At 43.3% G+C, this 27,178-nt stretch overlaps 1 protein-coding gene across 1 annotated transcript in view; it reads left to right on the forward strand.

The window, feature by feature from the left end:
* Ush2a (usherin) overlaps positions 1-27,178 on the forward strand; it is a 653,036-nt gene that overhangs the window by 491,227 nt on the left and 134,631 nt on the right. The window contains exons 49-51 of the mRNA XM_060365102.1: positions 5,133-5,354; positions 15,763-15,986; positions 20,800-21,004. Coding sequence (XP_060221085.1) covers positions 5,133-5,354; positions 15,763-15,986; positions 20,800-21,004 — 651 coding nt within the window. The remainder of the gene's footprint in view (positions 1-5,132; positions 5,355-15,762; positions 15,987-20,799; positions 21,005-27,178) is intronic.

Genomic DNA, 27,178 nt, shown 5'->3' on the forward strand with positions numbered 1-27,178 from the left:
TTTTTGTTTTGTTTTGTTTTGTTTTGTTTTTCAAAATGATAAGTAGAATTTACCAAGGAAGCTTCTGACCAGAGTTTTTTTTGTGTGGAAGTTTCTTGGTAAATTGTATACTCTTGTTATGAATTACAGCATCTCTTTAGATTTTCTATATTTTGAAATTTAGTCTTGGTAAGTATATACTTCTAGCCATTTGTTACTATCATCTAGCAGCATAGTCTTTTAAGGGATGAATTTGGACAGGAAGAACCCGATGGATAGCTATGAATTCTTGTCTTATTTTTCTACTGTGTCTCTAAACATAAGCAGCTACTGTTCCACAGTTTTACTGTAACTTCACTGAAGGTCTCATGGGAAAATGAACTAATTGACAGAGAACAAGGTCATTCAAGACCTTGCGCTCCCTCATTCTCATGGAATGTGGGCCTTTCCTTATTAAGGATCGGTGACTTATTTCTTATATTATACAGCCTCTGGGCCATGTTTTCAAGTCATCGTACTACTTGGCATGGCCACTGTACTCATACACCTTGCAAATGTAGCCAAGGAATACGGTCCAGGGGAAGAGAATGCCTAAAAGGGGCAATACAGAAAATGGGAATGAGCTGTTGAAGGTTCCTTCACAATAAAGAGAAGGGACGAGCAAGAGAGGAGGAAGTCAAAATTCAGGAAGCAAAAACGAAGCCAACCAGTTTGTGTCATGGGAAGTAAAGAGGGGCTGACGTACATGGTATAGGTCCACCAAACGTTGTCAGCCATTTCTGAGATATCTTCAAGCAGTTTATAAATTCTTTAAGTTCCCTACACATGGAAGAAAAGCTACCCGGAAACCAAAACAGCAGGAAGCCAGCTACAATAAACTTGATGTCGTGCTTTGAATTAAATGGCCTCTATAAACCAGGTACACGCCTGTAATCCCAGCACTAGGGGAGGCAGTGGCAGTGATCTCTGTGAGTTCCAGGCCAGCCTGGTCTACAAAGCAAGTCAAGGACAGCCAAGGCTACACAGAGAAACCTTGTTTCAGAAAACAAAACAAAACGAAACAAAAAAAAAATAAAGGAAGAAAGGAATGGCCTCTGTAGACTTCTGTGTTTGTTAGATCCAAAGGGAGTAGCAGTATTGGGAGGTGTGGCTTCGCTGGAGTGGGTGTGGCCTTGTTGGAGGAAGTGCATCCCTAGAGGGAGGTCTTTGAGGTCTCAGAAGCTCAAATCAGCCCTAGTGGCACACAATTCTTTTTCTGATGCCTGTGAGCCCACATGTAGGACTCTCAGCTCCCTCTCCAGCACCATATCTGCCTGCATGCTGCCATGTTTCCCACCATGATGACAGTGGACTAAATCCCTGAAACTGTAAGCCAGCCCCGATTAAATGTTTCTGTCTTCAAAAAGTCTCTGCACAGCAATAGAAACCCTGACTAAGACAGAAGTTGGTACCAGGAGTGGGCTATTGCTGTGATAGGCCTGATCATGCTTCTATTTGGAGAAATGTGGACTTTGGAACTTTGCATTAGAAAAGCAGTTGAATGCTTTAAGCTTGGATTAATGGGCCGTACTCACAGGAGAGTAGAAAGCGGTGGTGCTGAGTGTGGTTTGAACTATGCGGTCCTGGCTCAGGAGATTTTGGAGGAGCAGAATATAGTATGTGGCCTAGACACTGTTGTGTTTGGCAAAGAATGTGGCTGTTTTATGCCCTTGTCAAAAAAAAAAAAAAAATCTGCCTGAGGCTAGATTGAAGAGTTAAGGATTAACAGCTTTGGCAGAGGAAATTTCCACATACCTGAGCATGTTGCTTGGTCAATAGCGGACAAGCTTATGTATATTTACAATGAAAAGGAATGAGCTGAGCAACTAAAACTAAAAAATGTACAATTGTAGGAGAAAAGGGGCTCCAGGAAGTAGAACAGAACTAAGTCCTGTATTTAAGGAAATAAACACTTTAAAGAAAATCCTAGCCAGACTCCATGGCACATGCCTTTAATCCCAGGACTCTTGGAGGCAGAGGCAGGTGGATCTCTGTGAGTTCCAGGCCAGCCTGGTCTACAAAGTGAGTCCAGGACAGCCAAGGCTGCATAGAGAACCCTGTCTGGAAAAACAAACAAACAAAAAAGAGAAGGAGAAGAAGAAAAGCTTGAAGTTAAATGGAATAAAGAGAGTAATGACCTCAGGGCAAGATCCCACCCAGCTAAACTTCCAACTTTTGAAGAGGAATTAGGAATTAAAGAACAGTTAGAAGCAGGGTACGGTGACACAGGCCTTTAATCCCAGCACTGGGAAAGCAGAGGCAAGTGGATTTCAGAGTGCTACACCAACCTTGTCTACAGATTGAGTTTCAAAATAGCCAAGCTAAGACAGTAAAGGTGACAAATGAAACTAGGAAGCTGGTGAAGGTGTAATTGAACAAAGAGGCCATGTTTCAGCCCAGCAAGCAGCAGAACTTGAGAGCTTCAGCCACTGCAGTTATGTGCTTTTTTCAAGGATAGAAAAGAAGGGTTACAGCATCTCCCTCCATGAAGCCAGGCATGTGCCAGGGGTGTCTCTGCACAGAGACACAGAAAGCCATTGTGTGAAGCTGTGAAGATGGAGGCAGGATTGCCTTGGAAACCCCCAAAATGCTGGAGACCCCAAAGCTGTGGGACACCTGCTGAGGAGAGCTGCTAAGAGGGAGTAGAACCAGCTCAAAGGAAGGACGTGTGCTGCAGTCAACAAAGCTGAAAGGAGTTAGAGATCTGAAGAGCACTTTGACATCAGACATGGAGATGCAGAGTTTGGGTTGGAGTTTGCCCATCTGGCTTTTGGTCTTGCTTTGGTCCAGTATTTCCTCACTATGCTCCATGTCCTCTGTTTTGGAATGGTAATGTATATCTTGTGCCACTGTGTGTTGGAAGTATGTGACCTACTCTTTTATTTTGATTTTATAGGGGATTACAGTTAGGAGATTGTATGAATCTCAGAAGACACTTTGGACTTTTAAACAAGTGTGAGACTGTTATAGACTTTTAAAGTCGGACTGAATGCATTCTGCATTGTGTTATAGCAACAAGTGTATGGGGACCAGGGAGTAGAATGCAGTGATTTGAATAGAAATGGCCCCCATGAACTCATGTGTTTGAATGCTAGCTTCGTCCTAAGTGGCACTAGTAGGAGGTGTGGCTTTGTTGGAGTGGGTGTGGCTTTGTTGGAGGAAGTGCATCATGAGGAGGTGGGCTTTTCCATCTCAGAAGCTCAAACCAGGACTAGTGGCACACAGTTTGTTTCATTCTGCCTGTAGACCCAGATGTGGAAAACCTTTGCACTGTAATCCAGGCCCAGCTAAATGTTTTCCTTTGTAGGAATTGCTGTGGTCATGGTGGTTCTTCATGGCAATAGAAGCCAAACTTTATACCTGGAATTTTTGAATTTTTGTTCTTGAGATACCAAGCAAAGGACTAGTTTATTTTTATATTTAAGTTTTCTGAATATTAACTTTATTCGCAGAATCTCATGAGCTGGCATTGTGTATGTAAGCACTGTGGGGAGACTTGTTACCTCTCACAACTCTGCAAATTATGAATGGGCTCCGCTAAATAGAATATTTTACTTCCACGCACTTAATTATACTTCCCATTTTAAGCATTTCGTTTGGTTAAGTAAATATATCCTTATTAAGAAATAAGTTTCTCAGTCGAGAAAGCAATTCAAGACATTGGCATTAGCAAGGACTTCTAAACAGCTGTCTAGTCACTTAGAGAACTAGGATAACAAGTGACAAAGGAGACTTAAAAAATGAACAGGTTTCTACATAATAAAGGAAACAGTTGAGTAAAAACATCCAGCCAAATGGGAGAGTTCATCACTAGCTGTAGGTTTAACAGAGGATTAATATCTAGGAAAAAAACAAAGAACTCAAATAATAATTCAAACTGCATAATAAATGAGTTAATGAAATCAGCAGATGATCCCCAGTGAAATAAAACTATGCAGTTGTTTTTGGGGTTTGTTGGAGGTTATTTTTCTTTCTTTCTCTTTCTTTCTTTCTTTCTTTCTTTCTTTCTTTCTTTCTTTCTTTCTTCACAGGGTTTCTCTGTGTAGCCTTGGCTGTCCTGGGCTCACTTTGTAGACCAGGCTGGTCTGGAACTCACAGAGATCCACCTGCCTCTGCCTCCCGAGTGCTGGGATTGTAGGCATGTGCCACTCCACCAGGCTTGCAATTTTTCATAAATATGAAAAAATAAATTTCGACCTCACTAGGCACCAGAGAAATGCAAACTAAAACAACACTGAGATTCTATCACTCCGGAACACAAATAGCAGCAAATGCTGATGAGGAATGGACACAAGGGAACCATTCTGTACTGCTGGTGAAATATAACGCAGGGGTCAAGAGGGAGTCAAGATGGAAGGGGAGGTTCCTCAGAAATCTGAAGACAGGTCTTCCGTATAACCCAGCTACCCCTTTACCCGGAAGACTTCCAGAACACACACCACAGAGGCGCCTGCATGTCGTGTTTAGTGCGGCCCTGTTCGCAGGAGCTGAGTCACGGAGTCACCCTTGATTACCAGCAGCAGAAAAGTGAGTTGAGGAAAGCGAGAGGCCTTCACAATGGATTTTTTTCCTATCATAAAAAGGACAGAAATCACATTGTTTGAAGGAAAATGGGTGAAACTGGAGATAATTTTATGAAACAAATCTGTCTCAGGAAAATAAATACCATGTTTTTGTTGTTTTTGTTGTTGTTGTTGTTGTTGTTTTTCCGTCTTTGTCGTTCTTGGATTTCATACAGGCATTTACAATCCTGTGCATGTAAAGATGACAGGAAAATAGACGCCAGGCTACCCTGGCAGGCACACCTAAGCTGTGGCTTGTGGGCTGCGTTGTCAACCATAGCTATTAACGTTTCCTAGCACAAAATCGTGTTGGTCAGACACGCCTTGCAGGGTAAGAAGACTGACAGGAAAGGAACCACACAGATGGATGTGATAAACACACCTGTTACTATATCTTCAATGCAAAACTCTGGGGACTGCCTTGCAATTCTGCAACCCCACTAGAGCGTTGGGAGTCGCCTGCCCTGGAGAAGCGCTCTCACTCAAGCCTGGTGGTGAGTGCTGCGGTGTATTTTAACCCGTGTGACAGCTGTTGCCATCCTGATCTCGCAGGGGAGATATGCTGTCCAGATGAGCAGCGCACCCGGGCGTCGGTCGGCTTTGGGGACGCCTGCTGCGGCGGGATGCCTTACAGCACCTCCGGGAGCCAGCTGTGCTGTGCCGGGAAGCTCCGGGACGGCTACCGGCAGCAGTGCTGTGGCGGGGAGATGGTGAGCCAAGGGTTCAGGTGCTGCGGTGGAGCAGAAGCAGGGCTGGTGAGCAGCGACCTCCCAGGTAAGGCCCCGTCTGTCCTGCAGGATCCGGAGCGCTGGCGGGCAGGGACAAATAATAAAAGTCGATGTGGATTACATCTAATAGAACAGTTAGGAGCACACTGTGTAACAGTTAAAGTCTTTTTAAGTGTTGTATCTAGTCTACTCCATAAGGACACATCACATTTCTTTCTTTGGGTCTGGAGAAACAATTCAGTGGTTACCAGCGCTTGGGTGCTCCTACGAAGAGTCGAGTTCAGCTCTTGGCACCCGCGTCGTGGGCTCACCACCACCTCTAACTCTGGCTTCAGGACACCGATGCCATCTTCTGGTGTCCGTGGGCACTGCAGCCTCGGACCGGTAACCACACACGTTCAAAAACATCTTTAAAACACTTTTTTTTTTTTTTTATGAATGTTACCCCCAAAATACACTGAATCCTAACAAAGTCCCCAAAATGTACTTTTCCTGGTTCAGAAGGCTATTTCTTAATAAGTACAAATATTAGACAAAATAATTACAGTGACGTTGAAATATTAATCTTTTTTTATTCTCCTACCTCTCATATTATTAGGAATATTATATATTCTAATGCTAATATTGCTATTAAATTAACACTAATACTAGTATTAGTAACAAGACTTGCCACTGGATGAGTCTCTGTTACCAAGCGGTACTGTCTCTTGTTATGTACAGCTACCCCACAAATAGAGGATATTTTCATATTCATATTTTGTAGCTTAGGAAATGTTCGCAGGCCTATAACTTGGTGGTAAAGCACTTACTAGTGTATGTGAGGCCCTTTGTTTGATTCTCAGCACCACAAAGGAACGGTAACAACAACAAAATGAATGTGGAAATTGAGATGTGAGCATTAGAGGCCCTCTGGAGATCATACAGAGGATCCAGTACAGAGTTCAGGTGGACGGGACATGTGAAATACAAAATGAATATTTACTTGTAGTAAGAAAATAAATTATAAATAGAAAAGAAGTCCAGGAAACCCTACTTATCTAATATGGTGTGTTGTGTGTGTGTGTGTGTGTATGTGTGTTTGTTTTGTGTGTATGTGTGTCTGTGACCATGTTTATGTGTGTGTGATTATGTCTGTGTGTGTGTGTGTGTAAGCGTGTGTGTTGTATGTGTGTCTGTGACCATGTTTATGTGTGTGTGATTATGTCTATGTGCGTGTCTGTGTGTGTGACTGTTTATATGTGTGTGTGTGCATGTGTGACTATATTTATGTATGTGTGTGTGACTGTGTTTTTTATGTGTGTGTGTGACTGTGTTTCATATGCGTGTGCGCGCGCATGTGTGATTGTGTTTGTTTGTGTGTGTGCCAACCCCAGCAACCTTCCAGTCTTGAATTCTCAGGGCTGGGTTACAGGTGTGTGCAGCCCTGTTACACTCACCTGGGCTTCAGGGATTGGAGCCCACTCCCTCATGCTTGTGCGGCCAACAGCCTTACCCACTGAGCTACCTTGTCAGTATCCAGCATGATTTTAAATAGCTGTACCCCAGGATTCCTGGCACCCTTCACCTTGATTTGCATAAACCATTGAGCGCCCCCGGCTGACCCTGGCACATTAGTGGATTTTTATTGCAGCTCAGTTCTTTCTTCTCCCGTGGTTAATCATAATTTCCTTTTTAAAGCAGCTGAAGTTTAGAAACACTGCTGTAAGTAGCCTGGCTTGTTATTTTAATGCTTCATAAATAGGTAGGATTACTGTCAGACTTGGGGAAATCTCTACCAAGGATCTCCTTGGGATTCCAGAGCATTTCAGAATTTCTCCTCTGAAAGTCCCCGTGGTGTCGTGTTCATAGCTGCGGCTTCATCAGCTGTATTCGGTGGGCTGTGCCGTCTAAGCCAGTGGTTCTCAATCTCTGGGTCACGACCCCTTTGGGGGTCAAACTACTCTTTCACAGAAGTCAAATATCAGACATCCTGCATATCACGTTTACAGTTCCCTACAGCAGCCAAATTACAGCCATGAAGTAGCAACAAAAATAAGTTTAAGGTTGGAGGTCACCACGACACCGGGAACCGTATGAAAGGGTCTCAGCACTAGGAAGGTGGAGAAGCACTGGTCCAAACTAATTCTTCCTGCCTGAGTCGTGTTATCTCTACGTCACCAGCGCATCCGCAAATCGGCCAGCCTGGTGTTAGCGGATTATCGAATTGAAGGCACCTTGATTGCAGGGTCCCGATACAGTGTTCCCTTTTAGAAACACTACTTCAGGAGTGATCTGAAATTCATTTCAGTTCTCCACTTGCTATCCGAAAAAAAATTTTAATTAAATATATATTTTCATTTTTGCATGTGTGTGCATATGTGCCCGTCCCCACGTGTAGGGGTGGATGTGCACAAATACAAACATGTCGGGGCCAGAAAACAATCGTGGACGTCATTCCTTAGATGCAGTCCACCTTTTTCCTGAAACAGGGACTGTTACTGGCCTGAACTTTATACATAGGATAGACTGATGACAAATCCCCCCCACAGGGGTCTGTCTGTCCTCTCTTCTTCAATGCTGGGGCTATTCTTAGGCCTGAGGGGGGAAGCTATTTCCATGACTCTCTGATTAGAGCAAGCTGTATTTAGAGAGCACAAGGGACTGGCCAGATGACTGCCTCCCCCTAAGTCGGGGTTTCGGGGAGCAGCCCCTCGCTGGCTTTTGAGGTCCTGTTTATGGGGAAGGGTTAGGATGATGGAAAACAGCTGTTGAGGAAGCTGGCACTTAGCACCTGGACAGAGGACTGGGGGCGGGGCTCAAGGCTGCCTGTGGGGGAGATAAGTGCAGGAGTCCAGCTTGTGGAAGGGGAGCCATTACATGTGCTCAGAGGTTTAGCAAGGCAGACGGCTGGGAATAGTCACCGGGGTTACAAGGCAGAGGGCTGGGTATAGTCACCGGGGTTATAAGGCAGAGGGCTGGGTATAGTCACCTGGGTTACAAGGCAGAGGGCTGGGTAGCAGAGGGCTGGGTATAGTCACCGGGGTTACAAGGCAGAGGGCTGGGTATAGTCACCGGGGTTACAAGGCAGAGGGCTGGGTATAGCCACCGGGGTTACAAGGCAGAGGGCTGGGTATAGCCACTGGGGTTACAAGGCAGAGGGCTGGGTTGTAAGTTCAGCACAGGTTGCAAAACACGGTTTGCAGGACAGTTAGGCTTAGGAAAGGAGAGCTTAAGTCTTGAGAACTTTGGAGAGCTAGTAACAATATGTAGCAATGTGCTCCCGATTCGTTTGGGTGGGGCTTCCCAGCTTTTTTAACCTGGCTTCTATAGAGCTTCCATCTTGTACTTATAAGGCAACTGCCACTATTGTTTTCTCATTTCACCCTTTATTTCATATTTTCCCTTTAAATCTGTCCTTCCTCACGCTTCACCTAGTAGTCTATGAATTTCTACCTCCTGAATCTCCCTAAATTGCAGCACCGGCGCAGACTCCAGCCTTAGCAGCTTTGTATGGGACTAACAAGTCCTGTGGGTTGTCTGTGAGAGCAAAACTGTTTTATTTGTCTGTCTGTGGAGGAGCACGGGAATGCATGCCATAGCTCAAGTGTGGTAATCAGGGGACAATTGGGGGAGTCAGTTCTCTTCCTACACCATACAGGTCCCAGGCACCAAGCTCCCTCTACTCTTGTCTTGAGTGTCTGCTGACATTTCCCAGGCACTGTATGGCATCCGTTATTGTCAATGCAACAGAGAGAAGGTGATGGAAGAATTCAGTTGCTCTCTGTGACACTAGACCTTACCAAGAGACGTAAGAGAACGTCATTCTTTTCAGGGATTTGGCTTTGGACAATATATTTATGCCTCAGAGACATCTTTATAGATTATGAGTTTCTTGTTATTTTCAAATGGATTTGATTCTAGGCTGCAACACATGAACTGCTTTAACCCACATGAGCAAAGGTTGCTTTGCTTCGTGTTTTGTTTTGACTTGGTTGGTTTTGTTCAGCACGGAGTCTCATCCTGAAGCCCAGGATGAGCCTTAATCCTGATCTTCCTGCTTCAGCCTTCTAAGTGCTGGAATTGCAGGTAGATGTCACTAGTCAGGCTGGTAGTCCTTTCTTTTCTTCATTAGTCAACTGCCATATCCTCTCATTCAACAAACAAGAATGTGTTGAGTCTATAATCAAGAGATCACTCTTTTTGAGTATAAAAATGATTAGGATTTCATTTTCTTCCCCAAATCTGTATTATTTCTGGATCATCCAGGAGCGATCTGTCTGTTAGGCTGTGAAATGCCCCCTCCTTGTTCTGCCTTTTTTCAGTTTTTGCTAGTGTGTGTTGATTGTGAAAGCTAAAGTGTTTCATTATGACTCTCATCCAGGTATGCAATGGGCTTGGCCATTCTGCTCTCCAACCTCTCACTCCTTTCCCTTCATCCAGCAGCCTAATGTTTTAAAACTAACTCATCACTGCATTAAGTGCATGATAAGAAAGCTGAGCCTGGGTTGCACCACTGAGTTAGAATCCTAAACACTGAGTATGGTCTCCCGCAAGGCTGCTTGGCCCCCTGGGAAATCAAGGCCCATGGAACAGTGCACACTTTGCCTTATGAATCGCACATCATCAACACAAGCAGAAAGAGGGAGACAGGTTTAAGCCAGCCCAGGATTTCGTTAGTGCTCCTAGAAGGGTGGAAGTGATTGTTATAACTCTGATTTTAAAGACTGGCGAAAAACGTGGAGAAGGAAAGAGCTAGCAGAGCCCTGGTGCCAGAAGGGAAGAGAGGGCAAAGGTGGCTGCCCTCCAGGACAGAATCTTAACCTCCCAGAGAGTGCTCTCCAAGTTATAACCCTCAACTTCAATTAAAGTGCATCCAAAAACTCACTCACACGTATATGTGTATGCGCACACATACAAGCAGACATGCAAATTGCCTGCCATTTTTATACCCTTGAAGTCCATCCAGAGGCCAAGATTCAGAACCACCCTCTTTCACTGCACCATTATGATAACAGCTAACCAGTCAAATATTTTTTTTTCGAAAGAAATGATTGTTTTAATTATACGTATGTGTGTGAGGGGTATTGCATGTACTTGCAGGTTCCTGTGGAAACCAGAAGAGGGTGTCAGATCCCCTAGAGCTGAGTCACAGGTAGTTGTGGAGCTCCTGACATGGATAGTGAGAACTAAGCTCCAGTCTCCCGCAAGTGCAGTGCCTTAACCGCTGAGTCCTCTCAGCAGCACCCAGGAGGCCTTTCTTAAAGCATGATGTTCCTCCTATAAAGCAAGCCAGACATGGTTGTGGGGCGCTGCCCATGTGCCTAACTCTGGTGGCCACAGAGGAGGAAGCAGAGGCTCAGTACTTGTAAAGTGAAGGAAAAACATCTCTTTATTACTCTGACCTTCACACACACTGAAGACAGACAGGTTCTGAGCCCTCTCTCCTGCTCTGCTGCCTTTCCTTCCAGGGTTTCGCTGTCCAGACAAGGCTGGGATCTTAGAGCACAGTTCCAAAACCTGGCCTCTCCCACCGCCTGGCACCGTGAGCCAGCCACGACACCAGCCTGGCTCGTAAAACATCTCTTTATGTACTTTATTACTTAAACTCTTTTATTTGCCTGCAGGAGCCCTTTAACAAAATCACATTGAATTGACTTTCTCACACCAAATCAAATCTCCCTGGTCCCAGTCCGGTTGTCTTTGTCAATATGTATTTTATAAATGGAGTGAATTAACAGATGCTGTAGGAGCAGAAGTGCTGGGGCAGCGTTTATGTTTTTTAGTGCTCTCAGTGGGCGGATGAGATGTGCAGGATGGTTATACAGGAGTCTAGGGATGAAAGTCATTCCCGTGGGTATGTGTTCTTAACCGTTTTCTCCCGATGTATTTTAAATCTCTTTATTATACACTTTTTTTTCCCTTAGTGTTTTGCGTGTATGGTTTTATCACGCATGTTGTTAATCTTGGCTTGGACTTGATGTATCCCTTAACATTAAAAGACAAAATTAAAACCTTCTCTATCATTCAGAGAGAGCAGAGATTTTCTGTTAGCTCATTCCCCACCTTTAGGTTATTTTTCCTTATATATATTGTAAATCAGGTTCACGCAGTCTTTGCTAGGAAATGCTCCTGAAATCATTTCATAACACAATTCTGTGTATACATGCCCTAGACTCTGCCTTGAGAAAGATCAATGAGGACCACCAGAAAAATGAACATTTTCTTCTAGGATGAAATTTCCAAGTTTTGCACAAAGGGGGTTGAGGGAGTAGTTACAGGAGTCTGTGGTACAAGAACTAACGGGGAGAGATTTCTCCCCAAATGTCTCCAGACAACCGTGAGAGTCTTTTGAACAATACAGTATATACATGTTCTAAAAGGAATGGCAGTGGTTTTGGGGGGCTATCTCTACTGTCTTCCTCAGTTTTGCGATGGTGGCCATAGCACCATCTACTGGTTATCACAAGCAAGAATGTCTTGTCTTTTTCTTTCTTTTTTTTTTTTTTTTTTTAGTACTCTGCCCCTAATTTTTTAGGTTTGTTCTGAGGATGCTAACTGAAATAGCTTCTTCTCTCTTCTGTGCCTGAATTAAAGAACCTCTTGTCCTAAAATATGATGGTTCCTAAAGCCCAGGGTTTATGAGTTTTCTTACCCAGAACTGATTTTCACTACTTTACTGTTTCTTTCTCAGAGACATAGTGTTTATTTCTTAGTTGTCTTTAGGGGAATAAAGCTTCTTTTCTAGACTTAAACTATTCACCAATCACCAGACAGATGTGTTGATAAATATTTCATCAATAGTCCTGGACATTAAATAAATGCCGGTTCCATACATACATGGTAATTTTATTACCATGGTAAAGCTTCTTGTTCTTTTCTCCACTGTCTACAATAGACTCTCTGTATGATGCGAAAGACTGTGCACACTGGTGGACCTGAAATATAAACATCTACTCATGTACATCTTGATAACATCTGTGTCTTATTCAGAGACACTCTACGCATTCATACAGACGTAATGAAGCGCCTTTGGAAGAAGGGACCAAGCCATCAATAATGCGCGGCCTATTTTGTTTTTTCTTTGGGCATGTTTAAAATTGTGACTTCTGTGTGTCAAAGTTCAAAAGTCAAGTGCTGTGTGTGATAAATTAGGCCGGGGTCAAAGGCTGTTGCCATTCCTTTCGGAAGCTGGCCCGCCCCTGGATTCCCAGCTCATCCACGCTGAAGTGGTGCACCATGGGTATTACGACCAGGCCCCGCTCTGCAACATCTGCTCTCCCTAAGTGAGTTAGTGCGCGTCAGACATCTTTATGTCAGAATATCACAGTGATGGATGCAGTCTTCAGAAAATGCTGCATAAAAATCTGGTGTGCCGTTCTGGCCATTAAGTGAAATTACTATTTAAATTAATGGCACTGTCATGGTTTATCTGTGCAAAGAATGAACGCTGATTAGAGTATTAAGTAATTAGCAATTTATCACACTGGAACAAGGTTGATAATAATTAAAGAAGTAATGGTTTACCAAGGAAACTGGAAAGGGAGTCACTTCCTGTTGTGTGAGTGAAGTCTTGCCTGAAAATTCAGAAAAGCCAAGACGAAATGAAGCCCTTTGTCAAAGAAAGCATTTTTTTTTTTTGTTCTTCCCGTCATATAAAAACAGTTCATTATCAAAATTTTAGTTGACCTGTCAGAAGTCCCTCAGAGCGATGCAATGACTGATTAGGAGTTTCGAATTAGGTCAATGTCTGCATTTTGATTTCATACTTAAAGCATGGTGAAGCCATGCAGTAATTTGAGAATGGAAGGGAAGAATGTATTCTCCTCCCTAAAAGGCCAGTTTTCAGGTTTCGATTGCTCTTTAAAATGGAAACAGAACTAGTTTTAAGGAAATTGCTAGAGAAAAAAGTGACAGTCAAGAATCCAAGGTTGTATTTAAATATTTGATACAAAGGCAGAAGAAAAACAATGTCCAGACCAAACAGAACTTAAGCCCGTGGAGTTCTCTGTCATGTCTGTGTATACTTACAGAAGCAGGCATTTTGCATGACTATACCTGTCTTTACCCTCATAATTAAGACTCGTTCTGCAATGAGAACCCTGCTGTGCATATTTATTATAGAGAGTATGCCTTGGGAAGGTTAATAAAAATTATTAACATCATAGTTTACTTCAAATTACTTTGAAGAGTTTTCACATTTAGGTTAGCGTGATACATCAAAACGCTGTAATGACCAGTATCTGTTATTACACATACATGCTTTTTAAAAATATTTCAATCTTTCTGAAGTATAAACAGCAGTGTGACGGTTCTTCAGAGCCCTGACTGAGCAGCATCTGTCTTTAAGAGATCCCCCGCACTGATGTCTACTGAATGATTTAAAAAAAAAAAAAGAAAAAAGGAACAACTTTGGTCTGTTATTAAGAGTGCTGTTCCTAATATGGGTGTTTGTACAGGACCAGATTAAACAATTCAGGACCCCAGAACACTTGGAATTTGAAGTTCTTTGAGATATCAGTCAGGACTAATAATAAACAAACAGAACTCTAATTAAAATGAATCATTCATCAGGTTGCGGTGCTGAGCGGCCAGATGCAGATGCTAATAAGACAGCATGGTGACATGCCGTCCAGACACCTTCATTTCCGGCATAATCCGGCCCCAGAGCAATGTTTACCTAACCAGCGCCTTTATGTCTAAATTTATGCCAGGTTTCTTCTGTGGCGATAAACTCAGGGCATGTGGTCAGGGGGGAGGCTGTTGGTCCTTCAGGCAGGGATGTCTCCCCTCAGACACGGGACTCAGTGAGCCTTACAGCCAGGGCGGCGTGACAGAGCCGGAGCTGCGGGAGACTCAGGATACGGTGGCTAGATGCCCTGCTGCTGCTTTCCAATGACCGAAAATGCGCTCCACAAGTTGTCTGCAGTGTGTGTGTGCATGTGTGTGAGTGCATGCGTGCATGCATGCCTGCCTGTGTGTGTGCACCCACTCATGTGTGTGCTGTGGTGTGTGTGTGGGGTGTATGGTATGGGTGGTGTGTGTGCTGGGTGTGTGGTACTTTTTAATTAGTTTGTTGAGAATTTTGCACAATGGGTTGTGATCATGGTCACACACACACACACACACACACGCGCACCAATTCTTCCAGATCTCCTCTATCTACCCAATTTTGTGTCATTTTTTCTTTTTGTCTTCTTAAACCCATCAAGGCCAACTTGTTCTTCCTAAATGTCTCCCCGCACACCTGGCCTGCCCCTGGAGAGTGGTCTGCCCACCAGGGTTCACACTCTTAGCCCACACCTGCCCGCAGCACCCCCAGCAGCTCACAGTTTCGCTCAGCTCCTCAGACCATGGGGAGACCTTCTGCCCGACTCCCTGCTCCAGCCCGGGGCTTGGGGTGACAGGCTTGCACGAAGATGGTGTGTGATGTCATAATCAGTACCACCACGGCGATTCGCTGCCCCGGGGTGCTCAGGAGACAGTGTTTCCTTGCACAGTCACCTCCCATCTTACAAGCTTTCCAGCCCTAGTTGCACAACAGTCCCTGAGCCTTGGAGGACACGTGGCATAGATTCCGTTTAGGGCTGAGCATCCCTTGGCCTCTTACTCTTTGCATCTCAGCCAGTTGTGGTCACAGAGTTACACACAGTATTTCTCCCCCCCCACCCCCACAACTCCCCTGTGAGTTACAGCTATTGAAGACTTTTAACTGGTTGTTGTTGTCATCCTCTTACACATGGTCTCCTGAATCCCAGAACCCCAAGATGCTCTTGCACTTACCACGTCACTGAAAATAACTCTGTACTTCTGATCTCTCTGCCCCCTTCCCCCTGATGTTGGCCTCATGGGAGTGTACCGCCATCTGGTTTATGCGGTACAGATGTGGAGACCAAGCATGGGCAAGGTCTCTGCCAACTGAGCCATCTCCCCGGCCTGGTTGTACACACCCAAGCTAATTCTGGGAGAAAGGAAGACTATGGCTGTTTCAGAACCCACCAGAGGCAAATACTGCACCCCAGACAAAGATAGGTGGGGCTTTACAGCTCTTCCCCAGGACTGCTGATAGCATGTCACTTCATGCCCACTCTCCCTCGAGAATCTGGAGAGCTTTGCCTCTAGGACTTTAAGCGTGGCTAACCTACTTGAGCACCATGATGTTATCATCACAAAGGGGGCAGGCAGTTTTGGCAGAAACCCGATCTTTCTTTTTAATGGGGCGCGGGCAGACTGGCCCGGCTGAATGATTTCCGAATGGCTCCTCTTGTGTGTTCTTTTCCTAATGAGTGCCTGGCGCTCTCGGTAAGAGGGACCCTCACTGCACATCTAAATCACCTTGGAGGGGAAACGTTACCTTTACTGTGGCTCCTTCACTGAAACTGCCCCAGTCTGACGTTTTTATACCGAGCTTTACAGCTGCCTCAGTTTTCTTTCCTCTTTTTTATTTGATATTCATATATAACGTTTTATCATTGCAGGGATGCTGTGTTGTGGGCAGGATTATGTGAATATGTCAGATACCATATGCTGCTCAGCCTCCAGTGGAGAGTCTAAGGCACACGCTAAACAGAATGACCCGGTGCCAGTGAAATGCTGCGGCACTGAACTTATTCCAGACAGCCAGGAATGCTGTAATGGAGTTGGGTACAATCCTTTGAAATATGTTTGTTCTGATGAGATTTCAACTGGAATGGCGATGAAGGTAATTGATAGAAAGCCTGCTGGAGGTGCTGCTTTGGCGACGGAAAGAGAAATACATTGTTCATAACTATTTTTCTAAAATAGGAATATAAAAACCTGTGTGTGCATTATTCATTTTTGCATTCTATCCATATTAATACAGAATGAGTTTGTCGTGATTGATGCTAGTGCGATGAATTCTAAAGGAATTCCTAATGATTAGCTGTTCCCGGGGAAGCTCTGCCCAGCACTTCAGATGAGTGCAGGGCTGCGAGTGTGTGCTCCAAGCCCAAGAACTGTCCTCCCGGGCCTGGGTGCTGTAGCTGCCGACTGTAACATTCATCTCAATCAGCAGCCTCCTGTGATTTAGAGTTACCTGGAATCCCATCTCTGGGTGTGTCTATGAATGTGTTTTCTGAAGGAAATGACTGAGGATAGAACAGTCACTCCATCCGGGGTAGGCAGTGTTGTTCTGTGAGATGGGCAGAGAAAGAGAGCTGAGTACCAGCATTCATCCATCCGTTTCCTCACGGAAGATGTGTTCTCATTACCTTACTTCATGAACATGAGCTGCTAAATGGACTTACTGTGTATGGTTCACAGTAAGGCTGGCTGTCTCTGTGGCCCTGAGGAGGACCCACACCCTTGTATGTTGTAGGCGAAAATTAGCATTTACTACTGGTCTATCTTCTGGTAATGCTTGCTGTTCTTCTAAACAGCTGTATAACCAAATCACCACACAGAGACTGGGTTTATTTAGTTAACTAGAACACAACGCTGGGCAATAGTTGCTACCTCCTAAACCTCCGAGCCCTTATAGTTTCCTAACATTTAGATTTCCCACATTATACTTGCTTTTAGTGATATCTTAGGTCCAATCCATCTCTCCCTGTAGTTCCAAGATCTCTCCTCCAGCTCTCTCCAAGCTCTCCTACTGCCCTTTCTCCTCCCACTCATTTCCTGTCCTCTGGCTCCTCCCAGCTCAACGTTGTGTCTTGTTGCTTTATTTGGAAGTTTACCAAGTTGAGACAGGATGCTTAGGATTGAAACCAGAGAGTGGGGGCGGGGGAGAAATCAGCATTTGAATGAACAAGGGTAAGGTGGACACATTTTAAAAGAACATTGTACCAACACTTGTGTATACAGACAAGCATTCACTCTATCAAGAAGCTGCAGCCCAGCCTTACCTGAGGGGAGGGGCAGGTGTCAGTCAGCCTGGAGTTCACCACCTTCCTTCTGGGGAGTGAAGTTCTATAATTCATGTGATAACTGACTGTTACTTTTATCTTTTTGTCTTGTGTTTTGGAGTTTTTTTGTTGTTGTTACTTTTATTTTAGTTCTCACCTTTTAATTGGTCCTGATCCATTTCAGTATTTTTCTTCTAGCTGTTCCTTGTCCACTGATTAATTCTTTTTTTCACCTCAGTGAGACATTGCCTTAGATTTATCTTTCGACTTCTCTGTTAATTAAAAATAAATAAATTAGAACCGTTTTGTCTTAAGGGCTTTTGGGGTCGGGAGGGATGTCTATGTTTATGATTTTGATAGCATTGGATGGCTGCATTTGTTAGTTTGCTCTATTTTTGAATAGTAGTATTTGCTCTTTTAGCACAGCTTTGACTCTTCTTGATTCATTCTTGCCTGCCCTAAGCCCCTTCATCTTTAATGTTTGGTCATTTCCTCTTTCGTCAGAGGCTGTCTGAGGGCTGCCTATGCATGGTCACCATCTGACTGTCAGTGGGAAGCATGGCAGGGCAGTCACCTGGCAGGGAACCTGTGTGTCAGGGAGTCACGTGATCAAGAATCCTAACAAGTATCCCAGAACTCTACACCAGGTTGGGAGTGGGTTTGCTGGGCTGTGTAAGAACAGTTGAACCCACAGGGTGTTCCCACTGTATGCCCTGAGGGATTACTTTTCCTTTCACAGTTTTAAATCTGGATCCTTATTTTGTCCTTCCAATCTGCCCTCTCTGTTCCTCTCTATTTCACAGGCTCTTTTTCAACTTGTCTCATTCCAATGTGCATTGCCAACCACAGCCAGTAACAGCAAGTACTGCTAGCATCCTGTCTTAGAACCCATCCCTGGAGCCAACCAGGGCCACAGTTTCCTAGTTTGTGACGCCATGCCAGAACAGATATCCTTACATATACAATCTCCTCTCTCTCTGTTCTCTCTGCGTGTTCTCTCCCTTTCTCTGTCTCTCCCCTCTGTCTCTCCGTGTGTGTGTTTTCCTCTGTCTCTCTGTCTCTCTCTTGTTTATCAATCCTGCCTAACTACTAAGCCAACCACACATTTTTGTTCCTTAAGTCAACTATGCTAAAATAAAACCAAAATTCGTGTAAGTGATAACTCTATGGAATGACTTTCAGCTTTATTGAGATGTAATTGGTGTGTGTGTGTGTGTGTGTGTGTATGTGTGTGTAGCTTGACTTATATGTATGCATCATAAAGCGATCACCAAACAATTTAGTATGTGTATAACTTCACAAAAATGGCAGTTTCTTCCTGTTTTTAAATTTTTGTGAGTGGGGGCAGCGTATAAAAATACTTCAGCTCCATCCTTTCCACCGTTGTTTTTTGGTTGGTTGGTTTTGGTTTTGGGTTGGTAGGTTGGTTGGCTTGGTTTGGTTTGTTTGTTGTAAATTTTCATATCACATCCAGTATCTGCCAGGCAGCTCCCTTCCAAGCAGCATCTTAGGAGGCAGTCTCACCTTTCCGCACTTCACAAATGGCTGCAGGATCACAGTGGGAAGGGAAGCGAAGACTTGCCTGGAGTCTTACACAGAGGCCTGGAAACCCATGTCTTCAGGGGGAAAGCAGGAGGTGGCTCTGTCTGACATGGCTTCTGTCTCTGTCCCAGGAAGCCACTTTCTAATGCTGACAAATAGTTGAAATGCCCTGTGTGTTATTTCCTGCCTACCTCCTTAGGCTTTTTATTTTTTACATGTAATCCATTCTTTTACTGTCATTTGGATAGACTTTAAATGGACAGAAAGATAAACATGTGTTCACTTTGCCCCTTTTTAGCAGAATTCCCACCATGATTTTCTGAAGAAATGTTATTTTGATGAACATGGAGAGAATAATTTAACCTTCTATGAAAGGAAGAAGATTTTAAAAAATGAAATTTTAATATTAAAACCATCTAAAACCCATTTATTACTTATATACAGGAATGCATGTAGATCTGTGTCTTATATGACTATTACCTTCTCCATAGCTCCTTTAATTTAAAGTCATTAAACACTTAATTTCCTCAGATTAGAACCATCACCAGTATGTATAAAAAATATAGAGATTACTCAGGGAAAAGATACAACAAGTGTAAATAATTATAACGACAATATGTAGTATTTAGCATTTCTCAAACTATGTATTGAGATTCTACCTTGGGTCTTTTTAAAATTTGTTACTTTTGTGTGTTTGTGTCTTGAGGGCAGAGGCACTTTGTGCCAGGGGAAGCCTGAGGGAATGTGTAGATGCCAGAGGACACTGCGTAGCTGGTTCTTTCCTTTTCCCGGGCGGGATCCAGGGATTGGCCTCAGATCTCCAGCATGGCATCAGGCAATTTATGCACTAAACCATCTTGCTGGCCCCAGCGCCAAGCTTCCTTAAAGCACAGAAGTGCAGATTCTCAGAAACCCCATCCTGTATTTTCTCCAAAATACCATATGAAAGCGGCAGAGTTCATAACAAAAACTACAGTTTCTATTTGTCACATATGCTCTGAGCTTGGGCCAGCTCTGGTGCTGGTGATTAGATTCACACAACAAATCTTCCTGGTGAATTCAGATTCCATGTCATGCCCTTGTGCAGATCTGAGAGTATGTAGTGCCCAAGTTCCCAGAGGTAGGATGATAGGAAACTGAAATTATGATGGGCTTTCAAGCCTATGGTCTTTCAAAGTCTCTGCTCTTTCTGGCATATAAACCATTTTCTTTTTTTATTTTCTTTTTCTTTTTTTATTAATTACACTTTATTCACTTTGTATCCCCCCATAAGCTCCTCCCTCCTCCCCTCCTGAGCCCACCTTCCCTCTCCCTTCTTCATGAATGCCCCTCCCCAAGTCCACTGATAGGGGAGGTCCTCCTCTCTTTCCTTCTGATCTTAATCTATCAAATCTCATCAGGAGTGGCTGCATTGTCATCTTCCGTGGCCTGGTAAGGCTGCTCCCCACTCCGGGGGAGGTGATCAAAGAGCAGGCCAATCAGATTATGTCAGAGGCAGTCCCTCTTCCCATTACTGTGTAACCCACTTGGACACTAAACTGCCATGGGCTATATTTGTGCAGGGGTTCTAGGTTATTTCCATGCATGGTACTTGGTTGGAGTATGAGTCTCTGGGAAGACCCCTGTGTTCAAATAAAGACACACATGGTATATACTCACTCATATAGACATGTAATATAGGATGAACCTACTGAAATCTATACATCTAAAGAAACTAAGAAAGAGAGAGGACCCTGACTAAAATGCTCAATCCTCATCCTGAAAGGCAAAGAGGAAGGACATCAGAGGAGGAAGAAAACAGGAAATAGGCTGGGAACCTGCCACAGAGGGCCTCTGAAAGGCTCTGCCCTGCAGACTATCAGAGCAGACACTGAGACTTATGGCCAACTATTTGGCAGAGTGCATGGAATCTTATGTAAGAAGTGGGAAATAGTAAGATCTGGAGAGGACAGGAACTCCACAAGGAAAACAGCAAAACCATTTTCTTTTATGTGTCTTACAATGTTCATTTATCATAAGAGTAAAATATCTCACTTAAGTAATAAGGAAATGCATTCTACATGGCTGAAGGAGGTTCACAAACCCTCTTGTCCCTTCCCCCAACAGGAAACCAGAGCATGCGCGACTGTTTGCCCAGCATCCATGGAAGCCACAGCACACTGTGGCCAGTGTGACTTCAATGCCACCACCCATAGGTGCATTGTGACAAGAGGGCCTCTCAGTCCCACGGGGAAGGCAGCAGAGGAAGGAATGTGTTCTGCAGCAGAGGAAGTAGTTCATTCCGGAGATGTAAGCACGCGCTCTTTCTTAGGTAAGGGATGCTGAGCCCTCTGCCCATGCTGTGGGCCCGGTGAAAGGCTGCTGCTGCTGACTCCATTTCTCTCAGACAGTCTCCTTCAAGTCAATCAATGTCAATCAATTCCATCATAGTTTTAGGCCTGCTTGTTGCACGGTAATCAATGGCATCATCTGGACGCATTCAAAGTCAGTTATTTAAAATGTTACGTCTGTCCTTCAGCAAGGATATATACTACTTTAAATTAAATGGAAAGAGAATCGAAGAACAAGAAATAAATAAGCTCTATGTGCCTTGCCAGCATATTCCACTGAGTGACAATTTTCATTCTCGGAGTTGTAAGGCACCTTCCAGTGAGGACAGTGGATGGATAGCGCTCTGCTCGGAGGCAGGAAGGACGACAAAGCCTGTCAGGCTCCTCAAGAGACCTAAGAGCATTGCTCCAAGGAACGGAAACACCTGGGAAACTGTCCCCAAGATGGCCGGTCATCCTCAGAACAGTAATCCTCACAGCCACTGAGACACTAACTTCCAAGCACCCCTTTGCACTTCCGGATTAGTCTAACGTGGGAGTACTTAGCACTCAGCACTGGCCCAGCTGGCTGAGAAGCTCTGTAGAGTTAAAGATTATTTCTAAATAGCCCTGCTCTTTATCACATTTTTACTATTTGAATGTTTACGGAAGTCCTTACAGAATATGCTTAGTTTTGAGAAAAAAAAAGACGTGTGTGATATACATAGAGCCAGAGAAAGAGTCTTTTTAAGTTACATAATTTATTCACACCCTAGTTAAATAAACAAAGCACTCCTGTATTCAACATGAACCATCACCGTGGCTTATTCACCCACAGGCGGGGAGGATGTCAAAGCTCAGGAATGGAAAGCTCCAGGCGGGGTGCCAGAGGAGAGAGGGAAGCTTAGGGAGGAGCAGAGGTGATGGACACCGACCAGCATGGACTCCCAGTGCTGTGCTCGGTAGTCCAGCACGCCTGCGTCCTCCTGAGGCAACCACCTAGTGTGACCGCAGGAAGCGAGCGAACTGAGGGTCGGATGCAGAAAAGGAGCTTGCCGTGGGACGCGGACCATCCGTGATGCCGTCAGAAGGATGAGCGCTGGAAGCTTCCATGTGGGCCAGGAAGGAAGCTTCCTTCACGGCCCGTGGACCCCCCTCGAGTGCCGCCGCCCCTTCTGCAGCCCTTCACCATCCTGCTCCAGCCCACATCATAAGCTTGGGTCAAGGCTTCCGGGTCGGCCAGGAGCCCTTCTGTCCCTGCAGCGCCTGGCTTAGAAAGCCCACCCCTCGACCCGCATGGCACTCCATTTGGACACCGATCCCATTTTTCCCACTAGCCTGAAATGTTCCTATAAATAACATGCTGGGGTTTAGCACACTGTTCATAAACAAAAAATACATAGTAAATGAATAAGTAAAATGACATTAGGAGCGGCTTCGAGGCTGTCCACACTTTGCCCAGCCTGCCCATCTCCTGCTGTCAGGTAAATATCACACCCGTGGACCCTCATTCTTAAATGATTAGGTTTCCGTCCCAGAGAATGCCCTGCTTTTATCTGCCACCTGCAATCAAGGCAAGATTTTGAAGGGCTCTCAAAACATCCTTGCAGGAGCCTTCTTCCGAAATAAATAGATGTGCTACTGATGTGACTTTATAAGGGCTTTTAAAGCCAACACTCCAGATTGCTTTGCCTGCCGGAAAATGCTATCAATTGAACATGAGGAGCAAACCTCTTACTGACAGCAATACTAGGTACAGTCCAGCCGCTTCCCCAGCCTTGACAAGCACCGTCCCGTGGAGCTACGAGTCCACACCACTTCTCATTTACTTGTTTTGAAACAGCTTCTCAAAATTGCCAGGGCTGGCCTTGAACTTCCTGCATAGCCTGAGTTGACCCTGAGCTTAAGATCCTCCTGCTGTAACCACAAACTTTGCATGTTTATAAAAATTGTTATGCACAGACTGATGAGTGTGTTTACTGTTCACTGTATCCATTTAGGGATCACCCATCAGGAGGCTGCTGTCTTTCAGTGCAGCCATTAATTGCCTGGACTTACTGATCTCTCTCTCTCTCTCTCTCTCTCTCTCTCTCTCTCTCTCTCTCACCCTCTCTCCCTCTCTCTGCCCCTTTCCCTCTGTCCCTCCCTCCCACCCTTCCACCCTTTCCCTCTGTCCCTCCCTCCCACCCTTCCACCCTTTCCCTCTGTGTGTGTGTCTGTGTGTATCTGTGTCAATGTTCTTGAGTTCTCTCTCTATTTTGGATATTAGCCCTCTGTCAGATGTAGAACTGGTGACAATCTTTTATTCTTCTGTATGCTGCCATTTTGTTCTCTATGATGATTTCCTTTGCTCTATAGAAGCGTTTCAGTGTGGTGAGGTCCCATTTCTCAACTGCTGATCGTAGTGCCTATGCTGTTGGTGTTCAGGAAGTTGTCTCTTGTACCAATGCATGCCGGCCTATTCCCCACTTTTCTTCTGTCGGGTTCAATGTGTCTGGTTTTATGTTGAGGTCTTTGACCCACTTGGACATGACTTTTCTGCAGGGTGACAAATATGGGTCTATTTGCACTCTTCATACTAACATGTCATGACACCAGAACAATTTTGTGAAGAGGCTGTCTTTTTTTTTTTTTTTTTTTTTTCTATTTCTGGCTTCTTTATCAAAAACCGGGTGTCCGGAGATGTGTAGATTTATGTCTGGGTGTTCAACTGGGTTCCACTGATCGATGTGCCTTTATGCCAGTGCAGTGCAGCTGTGTTGTTACATCTCTGCAGGACAGCTTGACGTCAGGACAGCTTGAGGTCAGGGTGGCGAGACCTCCAGAAGTTCTCCTATCATGCAGGATTGTCTTAGCCATCCTGCGCTTTTTGTTTTTCCATCTCAAGCTGAGTATTGTTCTTTCAAAGTCTGTAAAGAATTGTGTTGGAATTTTGATGGGAATTTCATTGAATCTACAAGTTGATTTTGGAAGGATGGCCATTTTTACTATGTTGAGTATACTGATCCATGAGCTGGAGATCTTTTCATGTTCTGTCATATTCTTAAATTTCCTTATTCAAAGACTTGAAGTTTTATTATACAGGTCTTTCACTTGCTTACTTAGAATTGCTGCTAGATATTTTATATTATTAGTGACTGTTGTGAAGGTTATTTCCCTGATTTCTTCCTCAACACTTTGCCAATGTGTATGGGAGGGCTACTGGGTTTTTTGTTTTTATTTTTCTTTTACTTAATCTTATATGTAGCCACTCAGCGGAAAGAGTTCCCCTGAAAGAGTTTGGGGGATGCTTATGTATACTTCATATCATCTGCAAATAGCAAAAATTTGACTTCTTTTCCAATTTGTAATCCCTTAATCTCCATTGTTTGTCTTGTTGCTCTGGCTAGAACTTCAACTACTATGCTGAATAGATATGGAGAGAGAGAGGGCAGCCTTATCTTGTCCCTGATTTTAGTGGAATTGCTTTGAGTTTCTCCCCATTTACTTTGATGTTGCCTATTGGATTGTTGTATATTGCCTTTATTTTGTTTAGGTATGTCCCTGTATCCCTGATTTCTCTAAGACTTTTATCATGAAGAGGTGTTGGATTTTGTCAAAGGCTTTTTCAGCATCAGATTATCATGTAAATTACATCGACAGATTTTTGTATGTTGAACCATCCCTGCATCTCTGGAATGAATACTACTTGATCACGGTGAATGATCTTTTTGATGTGTTTTAGATTCTGATTGTGAATATTTTATTGAATCTTTTTGCATCAATGTTCATGAGGAAAACTGGTCTGTAATTCTCTTTTTTATTGAAACTTTGTGTGCTTTAGATATCAGGGTGACTGTGACCTCATAAAATGGATTTGACAATATTGCTTCTGTTTCTAGTTTGTGGAATAATTTGAGGAGTATTGGTATTAGGTCTTTTTTGAAAGTCTGGTAAAATTCTGTGTTAAAATCATCTGGCCTTGGACTTTTTTGTTGTTGTTGTTAGGATGACTTCTAATAACTGCTTCCATTTCCCTGGGAAAATTGTTTATCTGATCGTGATACAACTTTGCTAAGTGGTATCTATAAAGAAATTTCCCATTTCTTTTAGATTTTCCCATTTTGTGGAGCACAGGTCTTTGAAGTATGACCTAATGATTCTTTGGACTTCCTTCATTTCTGTTTTGTCTTCTTTTCATATCTGATTTGTTAATTTAGATTCTCTCTCTGCCTTTTAGTTAGTTTGGCTGAGAGTTTGTCTATCTTGTTGACTTTCTCAAAGAACAAACTCTTTGTTTCATTGTATTGCTCACTTTGTTTCTATTTTATTGATTCAGCCCTGGGTTTGTTTATTTCCTGCCATCTACTCCCGTTGGGTGTGTTTGCTTCTTTTTGTGCTAGAGCTTTCAGATGTGTGGTTAAGTCGCTAGTATGAGATCTCACTACTCTCTTTATGGAGGCACTTAGTGCTATGAATTTAGCGCTATGAGCTTAGCATCATTTTCATTGTGTCCCACAATTTTGCATATGTTGTCCATTCATTTTCACGGAATCTAAGCAGCCTTTAATTTCTTCCTTTATTGCTGCTGTGACCCTGAAGTCATTCATAGAGGGTTGTTCAGTTTCCATGAGTTTGTAGGCTTTCTGTTGTCTGTTGTTGTTATTGAAGTCAGCTTCAATCCACAGTGGTCTGACAGGATATAGGGGATTATTTCATTTTCTGTGTGTGTGTGTATGTGTGTGTGTGTGTCTGTTGAGACTTGCTTTGTGACTAAGTATGTGGTTAATTTTGAGAATTTTCCATGAGGTTCTGAGAGAAAGGTATATATATATATATATATATATATATATATATATATATATATATATATGTTTGGCTGAAATATTCCATATGTATCTGTTAGGTCTATTTGAGCCATAACATCTGTTAGCTCTATTATTTTCTGTTTAGTTTTTGTCTGGATAACCTGTCCTTTGGTGAGAATGGGGTATTGAAGTCTCCCATTATTGATGTGTAAGGTTCAATGTGTGATTTAAGCTTTAGTAATGTTTCTTTTACAAATGTGGGTGCCCTTGCATTTGTGCCATAGATGTTAAGAATTTAAATGTCATCTGGATTTTTTTTCTTTTGATGAGTATGAAATGTCCTTCTCCATCTTTTTTTTTTTTTACTTTTGGTTTGAAATCTATTTTGTTAGATATTAGAATAGCTACACCAACCTGCTGGTTGGGTCCATTTACTTAAAACTCTTTTTCCAACCCTTTAATCTGAAGTAATGTCTATCTTTAATATTGAGGCATGTTTCTTGTATGCAGCCGAAAGATGAATCCTGTATTTGTATCCATTCTGTTAGCCTGTTGTCTTTTACTGGGGAATTGAGTCCATTGATGTTGAGAGATATTAATAATCAATGATTGTTAATTCTTAATGTTATTTCATTGTAGTTAGTGGTGGAGGTGGTAGTGTGTGTGTGTTTTTCCCTTCTTTAGATTTTTTTGATGTGAGATCATTTATTGCCTGTGTTTTCATGGGTGTAGTTAGGTTCCTTGGATTGGTGTTTTCCTTCTATTACTTTCTATAGGGCTGGATCTGTGGATAGATACTGTTTAAATTTGACTTTGTTATGAAGTATCTTGTTTTTTCCATCTATGGTGATTTAAAGTTTTGCTGGGTATAATAGTCTGGGCTGGAATCCATGGTCTCTTAGAGTCTGTAAGACATCTGTCCAGGCCCTTCTGTCTTTTTGTCCAAGCCCTTTTGTCTCATTTCTTTGTTGAGAAATGAGATGTAATTCTAATAACTCTTGTTACTTGGCCTTTTTCCCTTTCAGCTTTTTTGTTTGTTTTTTGTTTTTTTTTTTTGTTTGTTTGTTTTTTGTTTGTTTTTTGTTTTTGGTTTTTTTTTTTTTGCTTGTTTTGTTGTTGTTATTGTGTTGAGACAGGGTTTCTCTGTTTCTCTGTGTAACAGAGCCTTGGCTATCCTGGACTTATTTTGTAGGCATGGTTTTGCCCTCAGACTTATAGAGATTCACCTGCCTCTGCCTCCCAAGTGCTGGGATTAAAGGCATGAGCCACCATTCCCAGATCCCTTGCAGCTTTTAATATTCTTTCTTTGTTCTGTGTATTTAGTGTTTTTTTTAAAAAATTCTTTATTAATTACACTTTATTCACTTTGTATCCCCCCTGTGTTTCCCT

The sequence above is a fragment of the Meriones unguiculatus genome, chromosome 11, assembly GCF_030254825.1.
Source record: "Meriones unguiculatus strain TT.TT164.6M chromosome 11, Bangor_MerUng_6.1, whole genome shotgun sequence".
NCBI lineage: Eukaryota > Metazoa > Chordata > Mammalia > Rodentia > Muridae > Meriones > Meriones unguiculatus.